Source organism: Hemiscyllium ocellatum (genome assembly GCF_020745735.1).
Source record: "Hemiscyllium ocellatum isolate sHemOce1 chromosome 27 unlocalized genomic scaffold, sHemOce1.pat.X.cur. SUPER_27_unloc_3, whole genome shotgun sequence".
Lineage (NCBI taxonomy): Eukaryota > Metazoa > Chordata > Chondrichthyes > Orectolobiformes > Hemiscylliidae > Hemiscyllium > Hemiscyllium ocellatum.
This window is the reverse complement of record NW_026867498.1, coordinates 1660702-1676047: the sequence shown is the minus strand read 5'-3', so window position 1 is coordinate 1676047 and position 15346 is coordinate 1660702. Positions and strand designations below refer to the sequence as shown.

The following is a 15346-nucleotide window of genomic DNA, read 5'->3' as shown; positions in this document are numbered from 1 at the left end:
ATTTGTAGTTATGCCCCCTCGTACAAGCTAACGTTATCATCCTAGGAAAAAGTCTTTCTCTGTCTACCCTATCAAATCCTCTGATCATCTTTTATGTCTCTATCAAATCCCCCCTTAACCACCTTCTTTCCAATGAGAAAAGACCCAAGTCTCTCAGCTCGAAATGTTGACTCTCTTGCTCTTTGGATGCTGCCTAACCTGCTGCGCTTTTCCAGCAACACATTTTCAGCTCATCAATATATAAGCCTCATGGAACAGCGTCATAAGACACAGAACTTATATCAAAAGATCAGTGTCATGCAACTGATATATTGAACAAACTTAGATAGTCTTCATCTCTTAGAATGGGTGCAGGCTTTGGTTCATTAATATGTAACAATGTTCTTGAGATAACTTAAGGTTTTATAAAACAAAGATATCTCCCCTCAGACAATGCATTAAAGATATGAGATTTGAGTCTGTCTGTATTCCAATCTTGAGTCAGACTGGTTCTGTTTCCAAAGTTGGAATTTGTAAAATATTACATGCATTGACTGCCTGCAGATTGTGTGCTTTTTGAACAAAATTAAATGTATCTGCAAATATAATTCTGCCAATACAATTTCAACCCAAAGAGTCGTGTGTGTGTGTGCATGAGAGAATGAGAGCGTGTGCATGTGAGTTTGTGTGTGAGTGTGCATGCTTGGGAAAGTGAGTGTGTGATGGAGTATGAGGCTGTGAGTGTGAGAGTGTTAAGGGGTGTGTGTTGTCTGTGTGAGAGATGGATATGTGTGTGAGAGAGAGGCTTATTAAAAGCAAGGGGTTGCATTTTTGCCAAAACAAGGACTTGTACAGATAATGATCGGGCCATGAGTCGTGTTATGGAACAGACAGACATGGGGCTGGGGTGTTCAGGTACATAGTTCTTTGGAGGTTGCATCACTGGTAGACAGGGTGGTTAAGGTGGCGTTTTGCAACATTGCCTTCATTGTTCACACCATTGAGGAGAGGGGTTGGGACATCATGTTGAGGTTGTACAGGATGTTGGTGAGGCCACTTTCAGAGTACTGAGTACAGTTCTGGTGACCCTGTATTAGGAAGAATACTATTAGAGAGGGTTTAATAAAGATTTACCAGGATGTTGTAAGGACTGGAGGGTTTGAGTTATAAGGAGAGGCTGGGACTTTATTCACTGGAGCACAGGAGGTTGGGGGTTGACCTCATTGAGATTGATAAAATCATGAGGAGTGGAGGGAAGGTGAATAGAAAATGGCTCTTGCTTAGCGTAGGGGAACTCAAAACTCGGGGAGCTTTTTTTTTAATGTAAGGAGAGAGATTTAAAAGGAAGCGGAGGGGCAACATTTTGAAAGAGAGTGAGTTGCATGTGGAATGAACTTGCTGAGGATGTGGTCGATGCAGGTGCAGTGACAACATTGAAACAGCATTTGGATGGGTACATGAATAGAAAGGTTTAGAGGGAAATGGGCCAAATGCAGGCAAGTGAGATGTGGGAATATCTGTTTAAATGGAGCGGTGAGCTTTCCCAATGTAGACAGGGCTCCTCGAAACGTGGCAGTGTCCCCCCCTGCAGCTGCAGAGCGAGACAGGAGAGTTTGTTTTTGTGAATGAGCAGTTGTAGCGCGAGGTGGCTGTTGCTTGGTGACGGTGAGGCTCCCCCGGCCCCGCCCATTCCCCCGTGCAGACGTCACGCGGGGGCGAAGGCGGTTGGGAGGAGAAGTCGCTCGAGCGAGGAAGCGGCGGGAGGGCGGCCGTTAGGAAAATGGCGCCGTGCGGCCCGGGGCAGACACCCGGCACTGGCCGCCGCCGCCGCCTTCCTGGCGCAGCTGCTGTGTCACGGCCACACCGGCCGGCTGTACAGCAGCCAGGAGCCGGTGAACATTCTGGAGGCGGATGGGGTTAAGGACCTGCTTGGGAACTGGTCGGGCGCCTGGGTGGTGGAGTTCTACTGGTCGTGGGGCGGCCCCTGTGTCAACTCTGGGGCCACCTGGAAGGTACTGGGCCCGGGAGGTGAAAGGTGAGGCAGGTTGTGGGGGGGGACGGAGGGGAAGGAATGTGGGGCCTGTCCTGTCATAGTGACAGTATTTATTTTTGCTCCTTCTCCAAGGACACCCGGGCTCTAACATAAATCTCCTGTTTGTTTTTTCCCTTTAAAGTCTGGGTGAAGATTTGTAGCTCGGGTGTCCGTTGTTGTGGTTCTGTTCGCCGAGCTGGAAGTTTTTGCTGCAAACGTTTCGTTCCCTGGCTGGGGAACATCATCAGTGCTATTGGAGCCTCCTGTGAAGCGCTGCTTTGATGTTTCTTCCAGTATTTATATTGGTTTGTTCTTGCCGCTTCCGGGTGTCAGTTTCAGCTGTAGTAGTTTGTATATGGGGTCCAGGTCAATGTGTCTGTTGATGGAGTTTGTGGATGAATGCCATGCCTCTAGGAATTCCCTGGCTGTTCTCTGTCTGGCTTGTCCTATGATGGTAGTGTTTTCCCAGTCAAATTCATGTTCATGGTTGTCTGAGTGTGTGGCTACTAGAGATAGCTGGTCGTGTCGTTTTGTGGCTAGCTGATGTTCATGGATGCGGATTGTTAGCTGTCTTCCTGTTTGTCCTAAATAGTGTTTTGTGCAGTCCTTGCATGGTATTTTGTAAACTACGTTAGTTTGGCTCGTGCTGGCTATTGGGTCCTTTGTTCTAGTGTTTATTCCCTTTTTTTACATTAACCCCCACCCTACCGCCTCACTGCGGTCGTGCTTATTTTTTCCCCAGCACCATGTTGTGTGTGAGCAGGTATGAGACACAGTGAGAGAAACAAAGTGCACCAATCTTTATTCAATTCCCACCACCAGGAAGATAGGAAAACACCCGGGTGGCCAGTGACAAGCAGTGCCCTTCACATCAAAGGGCAATGCTGTGTGATCAATCAGTGAAGGGGAGGGCAGGGACTCAATCAAATTAGAGTTGGAGGGGGAAATGATGCACTCCACTCCCTGCGGCACCCACCTCCCCCTGAACAACTCCAAGGTGTTGGTGGACACCGCGTGCTCCTTCTCCAAGGACACCCGGGCTCTAACGTAACCGCGGAAGAGGGGTAAGGCAGTCGGCCCTAACGACCCCCTCCACGGCCCGCTGCCTGGACGTGGTTATGGCCAGTTTGTGACCTCCACGGCTATCGGGAATAACATGGTTTCTTTCGTCGCCACAGCCACTTTAGCCCCTTGGGTTGCCATCGCCGCAGCCACTTCCGCCCCCAGTGACATCACTAACCCGCACGACCACAACGCCGCATGTGTCTCCGCCCCCACGCCGATCTCTGTCACCATGCCCAACTCCGCCCCCACACCGATCTTCATCCCCGTCCCCGCCCCTAAACCCACCCTCACTCCTAGCTCCAGCCCCACACCAGGTCCTAGTGCCCAGCCCTGCCGTGTTTTCACCATCCCTCCAGCCCTCCCCCTCTCTGAGGATAAAAGATCAGTCCTCAGCAGAGGCCTCACCTTCATTCCCCTACGCTCTCGGATTAACGAGTTCAACACGCGGCGAGACATCGAACAATTCTTCCGCCGCCTTCGCCTCCCTGCCTACTTCTTCAACCAAGATTCTTGCCCATCCTCTGACGACCCCATCTCCCGCCTCCAACATAGCCCATCCACCTGGACGCCCCGTGCTGGCCTCTTACCTGCCCTCGATCACTTTATAGCCAACTGCCGCCGCGACATTAACCGCCTCAACCTCTCCACCCCTCTCACCCACTCCAACCTCTCACCCACTGAATATGCAGCCCTCCACTCCCTCCGCTCCAATCCCAACCTCACCATCAAACTGGCAGACAAGGGAGGTGCGGTAGTAGTTTGGCACACCGACCTTTACACCGGTGAGGCTAAACGCCAGCTCATGGACACCTCCTCCTTCTGCCCCCTTGACCACCACCAAACCATCATCTCCCAGACCATGCATAACCTCATCAGCTCAGGGGATCTCCCATCCACCACCTCCAACCTCAGTCCCACAACCCTGCACTGCCCGTTTCTACCTCCTGCCCAAAATCCACAAACCTGACTGCCCCGGCCGGCCCATTGTCTCAACCTGCTCCTGCCCCACCGAACCCATCTCTGCATACCTCGACACGGTCCTGTCCCCCTTAGTCCAAGAACTCCCCACATAAGTTCGGGACACCACCCACGCCCTCCACCTCCTCCATGGCTTTCGCTTCCCCGGTCCCCAACGCCTTATCTTCACCATGGACATCCAGTCCCTTTCCACCTCCATCCCCCATCATGAAGGACTCAAAGCCCTCCGCTTCTTCCTTTCCCATCGACCCAGCCAGTACCCTTCCACTGACACCCTCCTTCGACTGACTGAACTGGTCCTCACCCTGAACAACTTCTCTTTCCAATCCTCCCACTCCTCCAAACCAAAGGAGTAGCCATGGGCAACCGCATGGGCCCCAGCTATGCCTGTCTCTTCGTAGGATATGTGGAATTGTCCATCTTCCGCAACTACACTGGCACCAGCCCCACCTTTTCCTCTGCTACGTCGATGACTGTATTAGCGCTGCCTCGTGCTCGCACGAGGAGGTTGAACAGTTCATCCACTTTACCAACACCTTCCACCCTGACCTCAAATTCAACTGGACCGTCTCAGATCCCTCCCTTCCCTTCCTAGATCTTTCCATTTCTATCTCGGATAACCGAATCAACACGGACATTTACTATAAACCGACTGACGCTCACAGCTACCTAGACTACACCTCCTCCAACCCTGCCCCCTGTAAAAACGCCATCCCATATTCCCAATTCCTTCGTCTCCGCCGCATCTGCTCCCAGGAGGACCAGTTTCAATACCATACAACCCAGATAGCCTCCTTCTTCAACGTGATCGACAATGTCCTCCACCGCATCTCCTCCACTTCCCGTTCCTCCGCCCTTGAGCTCCACCCCTTCATCCGCCACCAGGACAGAACCCCACTGGTTCTCACCTACCACCCCACCAACCTCCATATACAGCGTATCATCCGCCGTCATTTCCGCCACCTCCAAACGGACCCCACCACCAGGGATATATTTCCCTCCCCTCCCCTATCAGCGTTCCGAAAGACCACTCCTTCCGTGACTCGCTCGTCACATCCACACCCCCCACCAACCCAACCTCCACTCGTGGTACCTTCCCCTGCAACCGCAAGAAATGCAAAACTTGCGCCCACACCTCCCCCCTTCCTTCCCTCCAAGGCCCCAAGGGATCCTTCCATATCCACTGCAAATTCACCTGCACCTCCACACACATCATTTATTGCATCCGCTGCACCCGATGTGGCCTCCTCTATATTGGGGAGACAGGCCGCCTACTTGCAGACCGTTTCAGAGAACACCTCTGGGACACCCGGATCAACCAACCCAACCACCCCGTGGCTCAACACTTCAACTCCCCCTCCCACTCCACCAAGGACATGCAGGCTCTTGGACTCCTCCATCGCCAAACCATAGCAACACGATGGTTGGAGGAAGAGCGCCTCATCTTCCACCTAGGAACCCTCCAACCACAAGGGATGAACTCAGATTTCTCCAGTTTCCTCATTTCCCCTCCCCCCACCTTGTCTCAGTCAAATCCCTCGAACTCAGCAACGCCTTCCTAAACTGCAATCTTCTTCCTGACCTCTCCACCCCCACCTCACTCCGGCTTACCACCCTCACCTTGACCTCCTTCCACCAATCGCATCTCCAACGCCCCTCCCCCAAGTCCCTCTTCCCCCACTTTTATCTTAGCCTGTTGGACACACTTTCCTCATTCCTGAAGAAGGGCTTATGCCTGAAACATCGATTCTCCTGCTCTTTGGATGCTGCCTGACCTGCTGTGCTTTTCCAGCAACACATTTTCAGCTCTGATCTCCAGCATCTGCAGTCCTCACTTTCTCCTCGAAAGGATCGAGGTTAGTCACACACAGGTGTTATCAATTCAAGAAGGAGTGAAAGTAGAAAAGTCCCTGGGCTGGATGGGATTTATCCGAGGATTCTCTGGGAAGCTAGGGAGGAGATAGCAGAGCCTTTAGCTTTGATATTTGAGTCATCATTGTCTACGGGTTTAGTATCTGAGGACTGGAGGATTGCAAATGTTGTGCCCTTGTTCAAGAAGGGCAGCAGAGATGACCCAGGTAATTATAGATCAGTGAGCCTTCCTTCTATTGTACGAAAGATTTTGGAAAGGATTATAAGAGATAAAACTTATAATCATCTAGTAAGCAACAATTTAATTTCAGATAGTCAACATGGTTTTGTCAAGGGCAGATCGTGTCTCACAAACCTCATTGAGTTTTTTGAGAAGGTGACCAAGCATGCAGATGAGGGTAGAGCAGTTGACGTGGTATACTTGGTTCAGTAAAGCCTTTGATAAGGTTCACATGGTAGGCTGATGGAGAAAGTACAGAGGCATGGAATTGAGGGTGGTTTAGCAGTTTGGATTAGAGCTGAAAATGTGTTGCTGGTTAAAGCACAGCAGGTTAGGCAGCATCCAAGGAACAGGAAATTTGACGTTTCGGGCCAGAGCCCTTCGTCAGTTTGGATGAGAAACTGGAAGAAGGCAGCGAGTGGTGGTTGATAGAAAATACTCAGTCTGGAGTCAAGTTACTAGTGGTGTTCCACAAGGATGTTTTGGGACCACTGCTGTTTGTCATTTTTATAACTGACTTAGATGAAGGCACAGGTGGATGGATTAGTAAATTTGCAGACGACACTAAAGTCGGTGGAGAACTGGACAGTTTGGAAGAATGTTACAGATTGCAGGGGGATTTGGATAAACTGCAGAATTGGGCTTAGAGGTGGCAAATGGAGTTCAATGCAGCTAAATGTGAGATGATGCACTTCGGGAAGAATAACAGGATGGCAGAGTAGTTGGTCAATGGAAAGATTCTTGGTATTGTGGATGTGCGGAGGGATCTTAATAATGTGCATAAATCCATGAAAGTTGCAACCCAGGTGTACAGTGCTGTTTAGAAGGCACACGGTGTGTTAGCTTTCATTGGGAGAGGGATTGAGTTCCAGAACCGCAATATCATGCTGCAACTATACAAAACACTGGTGCAGCCATACTTGGAATATTGTGTACAGTTCTGGTCGCCCCATCATAGAAAGGATGTGGAAACATTGGAAAAGGTGCAGAGGAGATTTACCGGATGTTGCCTGGACTGGAGGGAAGGTCTTATGAGGAAAGGCTGAGAGACTTGGGTCTTTTCTCATTGGAAAGGCGGCGGCTCAGGGGGGATTTGATAGGGACATAAAAGATGATCAGAGGATGAGAAAGTTTAGACCGAGAAAGACATTTTCCTAGGATGATGACGTTAGCATGTACGAGAGGGCATAACTACAAATTGAGGAGTGATAGATTTAAGACAGATGTCAGAGGCAAGTTCTTGACACAGAGAGTGGTAAGGGCATGGAAAGCCCTACCTGCTAAGGTAGTCAACTCAGCCACATTAGGGAGATTTAAACAATCCTTAGATAAGTGCATGGATGATTTTAGGATAGTGTCGGGGAATGAGCTGAGAATAGTTCACAGGTCGGCACAACATCGAAGGTCGAAGGGCCTGTTCTGCGCTGGATTGTTCTATGTTCTAAACTTAGTGCATGAGGCTGAAATAAATGAGCAGCTTTAAAACAAAAACCTCTTGGAGCTCAAAGCTTTCAATGAGAGTCTGAGCCCGGTGGTAATTTCAGGTAACCTTTATTGCAACCCAACTTTGTTACAGCTTCAGATCCCCCCAGCAAAAAGGCAGAGAAAAAGTAGTTGCTTTTCGAACAGCTCAAGGTGAAAGTGCACACACCACACCTCCCCTGGCCCCCTCCCCACCCCCCTCACTGTCTTTACTATTGGCCAGCACCAAGTTGTCCCTTTGTAATTGGATCCTTGGCACAGCCGTAACCCGGAGGAAGTATTGCCTCACTCAGCAATTTCAACCCATACCCTGTCTCCAAGTAAGTTTCTCCCCGCTCCTTTACCAGGAAGGGGCAGTGTAGAGTCAACCAGACTGCTGTGGGTCTGGAGTCACGTGTAGGCCAGACCGGGTAAAGGATGCAGCTGGAACGACTTGAGTGTATCCTTTCCCACAATGGGGGTTCCCTTCCCTAACAAGGGAGAGAGGGAATCAGATGGGGGCTTTCTCCCTTGCACCACCTCCTCCCTGAAATGGTCTCGTTAGATTCCGAATTCCACATTTCTGACCGAATACCAAGTCTGCCATCTGTCGTGGCGGGATTCAAACCTGGGAGTCCCCGGAACCGGGTTGATAGTCCAATCGATAATGGGACTCGCCCGTCACTCCTTCAATCCCTCTGCGATGGCACGTGAACTCGCTGGTGGCTCCGCAGGTGGGAGCGGCGGGTGAAACCCTTCCCACAGTGAAAGCACGTGTAAGGTCTCTCCCCGGTGTGGACCCTCCGGTGGGTCAGCAGGTTGGAGGAAGACCTGAAGCCCTTCCCACACTGAGAGCAGATGTAAGGCCTCTCCTCGGTGTGGACCCGCTGGTGCTTCAGAAGGGAGGAGGATGTGCTGAAGGCCTTCCCGCACTCGGGGCAGCTGAAGGGCCTCTCCCCGGTGTGGACCCGCTGGTGGCTCCGCAGGATGGAGGAGCAGGTGAAGCCCTTCCCGCACTTTGAGCAGGTGAACGGCCTCTCCCCGGTGTGGACACGCTGGTGGGTCAGCAGGGTGGAGTTGTTGGTAAAAGCCTTCTCGCACTCGGGGCAGCTGAAGGGCCTCTCCCCCGTGTGGACCCGCTGGTGGCTCCGCAGGTGGGAGGAGCAGGTGAAGCCCTTCCCACACTGAGAGCAGGTGAACGGCCTCTCCCCCGTGTGGACACGCTGGTGGGTCAGCAGAGTGTAGGAATTGCTGAAGGCCTTCCCGCACTGAGAGCAGATGTACGGCCTCTCCCCAGTGTGGATCTGCTGGTGCCTCATCAGGGTGGAGTTGTTGGTAAAAGCCTTCCCACACTCTGGGCAGCTGAAGGGCCTCTCCCCGGTGTGGACACGCCGGTGGCTCCGCAGGGTGGAGGAATAGCTGAAGGCCTTCCCACACTCAGGGCAGCTGAAGGGCCTTTCCCCCGTGTGGATCCGCTGGTGCCTCAGCAGGGTGGAGTTGTTGGTAAAAGCCTGCCCGCACTCTGGGCAGCTGAACGGCCTCTCTCCTGTGTGGACCCGCTGATGGGCCAACAGGGCGGAGAAAAACACGAAGGCCTTCCCGCACTCGGGGCAGCTGAAGGGCCTTTCCCCCGTGTGGTCCTGCTGGTGGGCCAGCAGGTGGGAGGAATGTCTGAAGGCCTTCCCACAGTCGGTGCAAGGGAATGGCCTCTCCCCGGTGTGACTGCGCCGATGAGTCTCCAGGGCAGACGGGACACGGAAGCCTTTCCCACAGTCCCCACACTTCCACGGTTTCTCCACAGGGCGGGATTCCTCAGGTTTCTCCATGGCCAAAGCTTCAGCTGCACACAAACACGTGTAGAGCCCCTCCCTGCCGTGAAATCCCCTTCCCAGGCCTTTTTTAAGCTGTTTCACGCTCCACACACAGTGCACTGCAACAGTGGGGTGTCTCGTCCAGTCCCACTGATGCTGAAAACATACTCAGACAGGAACCAAAAAGCTTTGATTCCTCTCTCAGAAATCACGGCGAAAATCTTTGCTGGCCCCAGTGGACTGAGTGACTGTTAGACATTGACATCAAAGTGAGGACCGGAGATGCTGGAGAGTCAGTCGAAAAATGTGGCGCTGGAAAGTCACAGGGGAGTCAGGCAGCATCCGAGGAGCAGGAGGGTCAATGTTTCGGTTTTAAGCCCTTCATCTGTTGATTTTAAAACTTCCCTCTTCAAATCTTCAAAAATTCTGTCAGAATAGATTACAAAAGTCATCATTGTCAGTGCAGGGTAGAAATTCTGAACAAGCAATTCTACTTTTTGCAGAACATTCTTTTCTTTTGTTATCCCACAAAATTTAAAGCACATCCCACTCTCCCTCCCCCTCTGTTCTCACTCCGCTCTAACTAATTCCCCTGAAGGTGCTAATTCAGGATCTTACAGGGACAGAAAAAGCAAAAATGTCAAGACTGACATCTCTCTGAACTTTTGATACCTCCACCTGAAAGTTAATATCTTTCCCAACACTGGGGTCCTGCTGAGAGTGAGCAGGTCTGATTTTGGGAAGCAAAAAAAAAAGTGTGCCAATTCAGGGTGAACCTGCCTCGCAGCTTCTTGAGCAAGGACCAGCCACAAGATGGTTAATGTCCCCAGGAAGGTGGGAGCAAAATGAGACGTCAAGGCATTAACGCCGACATTAGAGAGAAAGTGAACCTATTGACGTGGCAAAAGTTAGTGGAAAGCCAGAGACATAGAGATGTACAGCACAGAAACAGACCCTTCTGTCCAACACGCCTGTACTGACCAGATATCCTAAATCAATCTAGTCCCATTTGCTGGTATGTGGCCCATAGCTGGGATCATCCCCACCCTGTCCTGAGACCTTGATGCCTCCAAGCTGACCCTCAAAGGTTCGGTTTGTCCCTCCATTCTTTCCCAGTTGTCTTTTGTAGGTTTTGAAAAGTTCCCCAATCCTCTGAGTATAGGATTTGGGAAGTTATGTTGTGGCTGTACAGGACATTGGTTAGGCCACATTTGGAATATTGTGTGCAATTCTGGTTTCCTTAGTATCGGTAAGATGTTGTGAAACATCAAAGTGTTCAGAAAAAATTTACAAGGATGTTGCCAGGGTTGGAGGATGTGATCGATAGGGAGGCGAGGGCTGTTTCCCCTCAGCGTTGGAGGCTAACGAGTAACCTATAAAATCATGAAGGGCATGGATAGGATAAATAGACAAAGCCTTATCCAGGGGAGGGGGTCGGGGAGAAAAGAGTCCAGAACTAGAGGGCATATGTTTAGAGTGAGGGGAATAGATACAAATGAGATCTGAGGTGAAACCTTTTCACACAGAGGGTATTACGTGTATGGAATGAGCTGCCAGAGGAAATGGTGGAGGCCAGTACAATTGCAACATTTAAAAGACATCTGGACAGGTGTATGAATAGGAAGGGTTTGAAGGGATATGGGCCAAATGCTGGCAGTTGGGATGAGATTGGGTTGGGATATCTGGTTGGCATTAACAGGTTGAACCGAAGGGTCTATTTCTAAGCTGTACATCTCCATGACTAGTTGGACCACTTACCGCTCCTCCGCCCTTGAGCCCCAGTTTTCTCATTTTCCCTCCCCCCACCTTGTCTGAGTCCCAACCCTCGAACTCAGCACCACCTTCCCAACCTGCAATCTTCTTCCTGACCTCTCCACCCCGACCCCCTCTCCCACTCCGGCCTATCACCTTCACCTTAACATCCTTCCACCTATCGCATTTCCAACGCCCCTCCCCCAAGTCCCTCCTCCCTTCCTTTTATCTTAGCCTGCTTGGCACACTTTCCTCATTCCTGAAGAAGGGCTCATGCCCGAAACGTGGAATCTCCTGATCCTTGGATGCTGCCTGACCTGCTGCGCTTTTCCAGCAACACATTTTCAGCTCTGATCTTCAGCATCTGCAGTCCTCACTTTCTCCTCTTGCTAATATACCACTTGCCTTGCTGATTGCTTGCTACACCTGTCTGACAAATGACAGTGACTGGTGTAGAAGGATGCTGAGGCCTCTTTGTCCATCCACACATCATTCCTGATAAAGGGCTCATGTCCAAAACGTTAACTCTCCTGCTCCTCGGATGCTGCCTAACCTCCCGTGCTCTTCCAGTACCACAATGTTTGAGCCTGATCTCCAGCATCTGCAGTTCTCACTTTCTCCACATTCAAATACATCTCCATTTAAACAATGCACCTCCTTTCTGCGTTTTTTTTCCACAGCCAAGGCTATAACTTCATATTGTGGTACTGCATTTGCCATTGCGATCTTCTCTATATCGGAGAGCGAGTGCAAACTTGGGGAACGATTCGCTGAGCATGGCAGCTGTGCCCGCAGAGGGCGACCACACCTCTCAGTAACCACCCATTCCAATTTCCTTCCCACCCACTTTCTGACATGACCATCTTTGGCCTCCTCCATTGCCACAACCAATCTAACCGCAAATTGGAGGGACAACACCTCATCTTCCGGGCAGCCTGCAGCCCGAAGGACTCAACGTTGAGTTTTCCAATTTCAAAAATCCTCCCTCTCCATTCCCTGACTCCATTCCCATCCCCGCCCTCCTCCCTGCCACCAACAAGATTCATTCCTCCGATTGACCAACCAGGTCGTACCCTCTAACTGTCTTGACCTTTTCCCACTTCATCCCCACCCCCTTTTCTCTGCAGCTTCTGCACCCAGCCCCAGCCCTGAAGAAGGGTTACAACCGATTCGTCGACTTCTCCACCATCTGATGCCTCCTGCCTAACTATTTTGCCAATTGAGATACAGACCTGGATCAACGTTTCCGGAGTCTGTCCCTGCCGAATTCACTCTTTCCTTTCAGTTGCTGCAAGTCAACAACTGAACTACAGAATGAAAAAGAAATGGAAAAGGGGGCGAGATAAGAGAGTGCCTGACTCTCAGATCTGGGACAGAGGAAGGAATGTGCAGTCTGGGTAAAGCTCTATCTTTATTCAGAGAGAGAGGATCAGGAGCTGCAGCTTGAGAAGTTCATGGTCCAACTTCCGCATTCAGACAATGGGCTGACTCTGATTGGCAGGAGGACCAGACTCCTTCCAGTCCTCCAACATTGCCTATTGGCCAACCAAAAAAAGGTCTCGCGCCTTTTTTGCGTCCAGCGATGAGCATGCTCAGTGTTTTGCTGATACTAGACTGCATGCGCACTGCGTTGCTGACACCAGCAAACATTCGCAGTATGCTCTCTGGGGATGTTGGTGTTCCTGACAGATTTTAAGTGTCCAAATGCCAACGGGGTGAAAAGATAGAGCCACAATTTGTTTTGCCTTTATCTCGATATTTTATTCCTTTTGCATTTTGTCTGGCTGCTCAACTTTTGTATGTCGTTTCCCCTTGTTGTGGGGGCAAGGCACCGAGACCAGAACTGGAGGGCATAGGTTTAGGGTGAGAGGGGAAAGATTTCTGAGGGTCCTAAGGGGCAATCCTTTCGCACAGAGGGTGGTATGTGTATGGAATGAGCTGCCAGAGGAAGTGGTGGAGGCTGGTGCAATTACAGTATTTAAAATGCATCTGAATGCGGATATGGATAGGAAAGATTCAGAGGGGTAAGGGGTGACATGCTGACAAATGGATCACTAGATTAATTGGGACATCTGGTCAGCGTGGACCGCAGGGTCTGTTTCTGTGCTCTACAACTCTGAGTCTATCTTTAGATAGTATGGAAAATAAAGAGCATGAAAGCATGGGAAGGGTTAGAACATGGAGACTACTGCCAATTTGTTGCAAAGGATAGTGGAAAGCTCTTACACCAATTAGCAGAGTAAGGTTGAGGCTGAAAGGTCACTATGGCAAGATGAGATAACATTCAGTAAAGTTAGCCTCACCTGCTAAATATGATTGACAGGACGGGAACAATAAATATTTGGGACATGACATCAAATATCTGATTAATAATGAGTAGAGTCAGCCTGCTTGAGACTATTGATAATAAATATCTAATCATTACATTAGGAAAATATTAAGTAGGGTCTGGAATGCAAGACCGTTGTTGCAAAAGCTGACATTAAATCTCCAACTGTGACATTAGAATAACATTAAGTAGAATGTAGGAAAAACTGTGAGGGCACAAATAAAGAGATAATGGGAACTAAAATCACTGGTTTATTGTGTAGCTAGCGTGAGGAACTTTTGATTAATATAGTTGGACATGCTAACAAACACACTGCTCAGCTGGAGAAAACACTGCCTCCTCTGTCCAGGAATAAACGCTGGAAAGGTTGTATTGTTCCTAGGGAAAAGGATGGTCTCTGGATACACTCTGATATCTATCAGCTCGTAAATGGGGCAGAACTATGGAATTTAATCTCCAGGCATTCTGCGAAATTTAATAAGAGAAGGAAGGAAGTAATAAATAGTAGATCCCTACAGAGTGCTGAGGAACAAAGGGTCTTTGCTGTCCAAGTTCAGAAATCCCTGAAGTTATCAGTATAGGTCAAACTGATTAAACAGCCTGCAGGGTGTGCATATTTTGAGAAAAATAGAATGTATCTGCAAATATAATTCTGCAAATACAAATTCACTCCCATGGATGTACGTGTTTATGTGTGTGAATGAGACAGAGTAAAGTCTATTGCGTGCTGTATATCCCGATGTCTATTTGATAACGGATGCTTTAATTCTGCTGGCGTAAATATTTTTATAAATCATAGCTGTTATAAATCATAAGTCCCAGCTAGGACTACACTGTGTGTCTGGATGGTTGACAGGCTGGGGATTGTGGCTTGGGTCTTAATTGACTGAATGTTTTATTGTTCCAGAAGGTGTAGGGGTGGGGGGGTCAAAGCTTCAGCAGAAATCCAGCAGAGCAGAACAGACCAATATCTTACTCTGTGGGTACAGGGACATCAGAGGACAGAGAAATCAGGACCTGAATCCAAGCTAACACTAGACTTCCCTGTGATCAGTGCTTTGATGAGCAGCGCCAAGCCTCGCTTCCCATTTGACTATCACCTTGATATTCAGGATGCAATCCTTGTCATCCTGAAGCCATGCCTCTGTAAGGAGTCTCAGATCATAATTATTCTCTTCAATGTGTGCAGTCAATTTTGTTACAATGCACCACACATTCAGAAACATCGTTTTTAGTTTCAAGTTTTGTGATCTTCAGAATCCGGTTTTGATTGCTGGTACATTTACTCACCTTGTCCCTTTCTATCGTTCTCTGATGTTCATTTTCCACATCACTACATTGCTCACCGGCCTTGATTTGGATTGGTCATGCTAAATTGTCCATAATGTACAGGCATGTGAAGGTTAGGTGGGGTAGCCATGGGAAATGCAGGGTTAGAGTTTCATAGTAAAAGAAGTAGTAGTTGGCCATTTGGCCCATCGAACCTGCTCCACCATTCATTATGATCATGGCTGATATATGCGTCATCTGAGATCCTCCTCCATGCATTGTCCCAATTACCCTTAATTCCCATACCATGCAAATACCCATCCAACTGTGTTTTGAATATTCTTAATGAAGATGCCTCTACTGCTTCCTTGGGCAGGGAATTCCATGGATTGACTACTCTCTGGGAAAAGCAGTCCCTCCTCATCTCTGTCCTAAATCTACTCTCCTCAACTCAAGGCCTGGTCTCATCCTGGGTAGGGTAGGGTAGGGCTTCATCCCCACCGTGCAATAAATTCCCACTTTCCACCAAACTCCCAGATGTACTCACTCACTCAGTTGCTGTCTCACAAACGAAATAC

At 49.6% G+C, this 15346-nt stretch overlaps 2 protein-coding genes across 2 annotated transcripts in view; one reads left to right on the top strand and one right to left on the bottom strand.

Moving 5' to 3' along the window:
• The window catches only part of LOC132808005 (zinc finger protein 11-like), a 93673-nt gene that overhangs the window by 16188 nt on the left and 62139 nt on the right, over window positions 1–15346 (bottom strand). Inside the window, exon 4 of the mRNA XM_060821894.1 lies at window positions 8303–9247. Within this exon, the coding sequence (XP_060677877.1) occupies window positions 8303–9247 (945 nt within the window). The remainder of the gene's footprint in view (window positions 1–8302; window positions 9248–15346) is intronic.
• Window positions 1734–15346, top strand: part of LOC132808066 (zinc finger protein 420-like) — a 238857-nt gene continuing 225244 nt past the window's right edge. Inside the window, exon 1 of the mRNA XM_060821977.1 lies at window positions 1734–2014. The gene's annotated coding sequence lies outside the window, so the exon portion shown is untranslated. The remainder of the gene's footprint in view (window positions 2015–15346) is intronic.